At 70.4% G+C, this 469-nt stretch overlaps 1 protein-coding gene across 1 annotated transcript in view; it reads left to right on the top strand.

The window, feature by feature from the left end:
• The first annotated feature begins 6 nt into the window (after positions 1-6).
• Cfd (complement factor D) overlaps positions 7-469 on the top strand; it is a 1,342-nt gene continuing 879 nt past the window's right edge. The window contains exons 1-3 of the mRNA XM_033759760.1: positions 7-110; positions 200-341; positions 442-469. The exon at positions 442-469 is cut by the window's right edge and continues 239 nt beyond it. Of these exons, the coding sequence (XP_033615651.1) occupies positions 16-110; positions 200-341; positions 442-469 (265 nt within the window). The 5' untranslated portion in view covers positions 7-15. The remainder of the gene's footprint in view (positions 111-199; positions 342-441) is intronic.

Here is a 469-nt window from a genome sequence, read left to right as displayed (position 1 = left end):
CACACGCGGCCCTACATGGCGTCGGTGCAGGGGGACGGCAGGCACCTGTGCGGCGGAGTCCTGGTGTCCGCGCAGTGGGTGCTGAGCGCAGCGCACTGCCTGGAGGAGGCGTGAGTGCGGGATTAGGAAGGGCTGAGACGGGCTGAGAGGGCTCGACTCTGACGTCGGACCCCCTCGCCCGGCCCCGCTGCATTCCCAGGGATAGCAAGGTGCAAGTGCTGCTGGGCGCGCACTCCCTGTCCCAGCCCGAGCCCTCGAAGCGTCTGTACAACGTGAGTCGCGCAGTGCCCCACCCGGACAGCCGTCCTGACACCATCGACCACGACCTCCTCCTGCTACAGGTCAGCCCTGGCCGGCGAGGTCTCCCCAGCTCGCGGCTCAAGTGGGTGCTTCTTCCCGCGCGGGACCCCGCCCCTTACGTCACCGCCCCGCCCTCCACAGCTCTCTGATCGGGCGGCGCTGGGCCCGG

This window comes from Fukomys damarensis, unplaced genomic scaffold, assembly GCF_012274545.1.
Source record: "Fukomys damarensis isolate Sample0158 unplaced genomic scaffold, DMR_v1.0_HiC HiC_scaffold_37, whole genome shotgun sequence".
Taxonomy (NCBI): Eukaryota; Metazoa; Chordata; class Mammalia; order Rodentia; family Bathyergidae; genus Fukomys; species Fukomys damarensis.
This window is presented reverse-complemented; position numbering and strand designations above follow the sequence as displayed.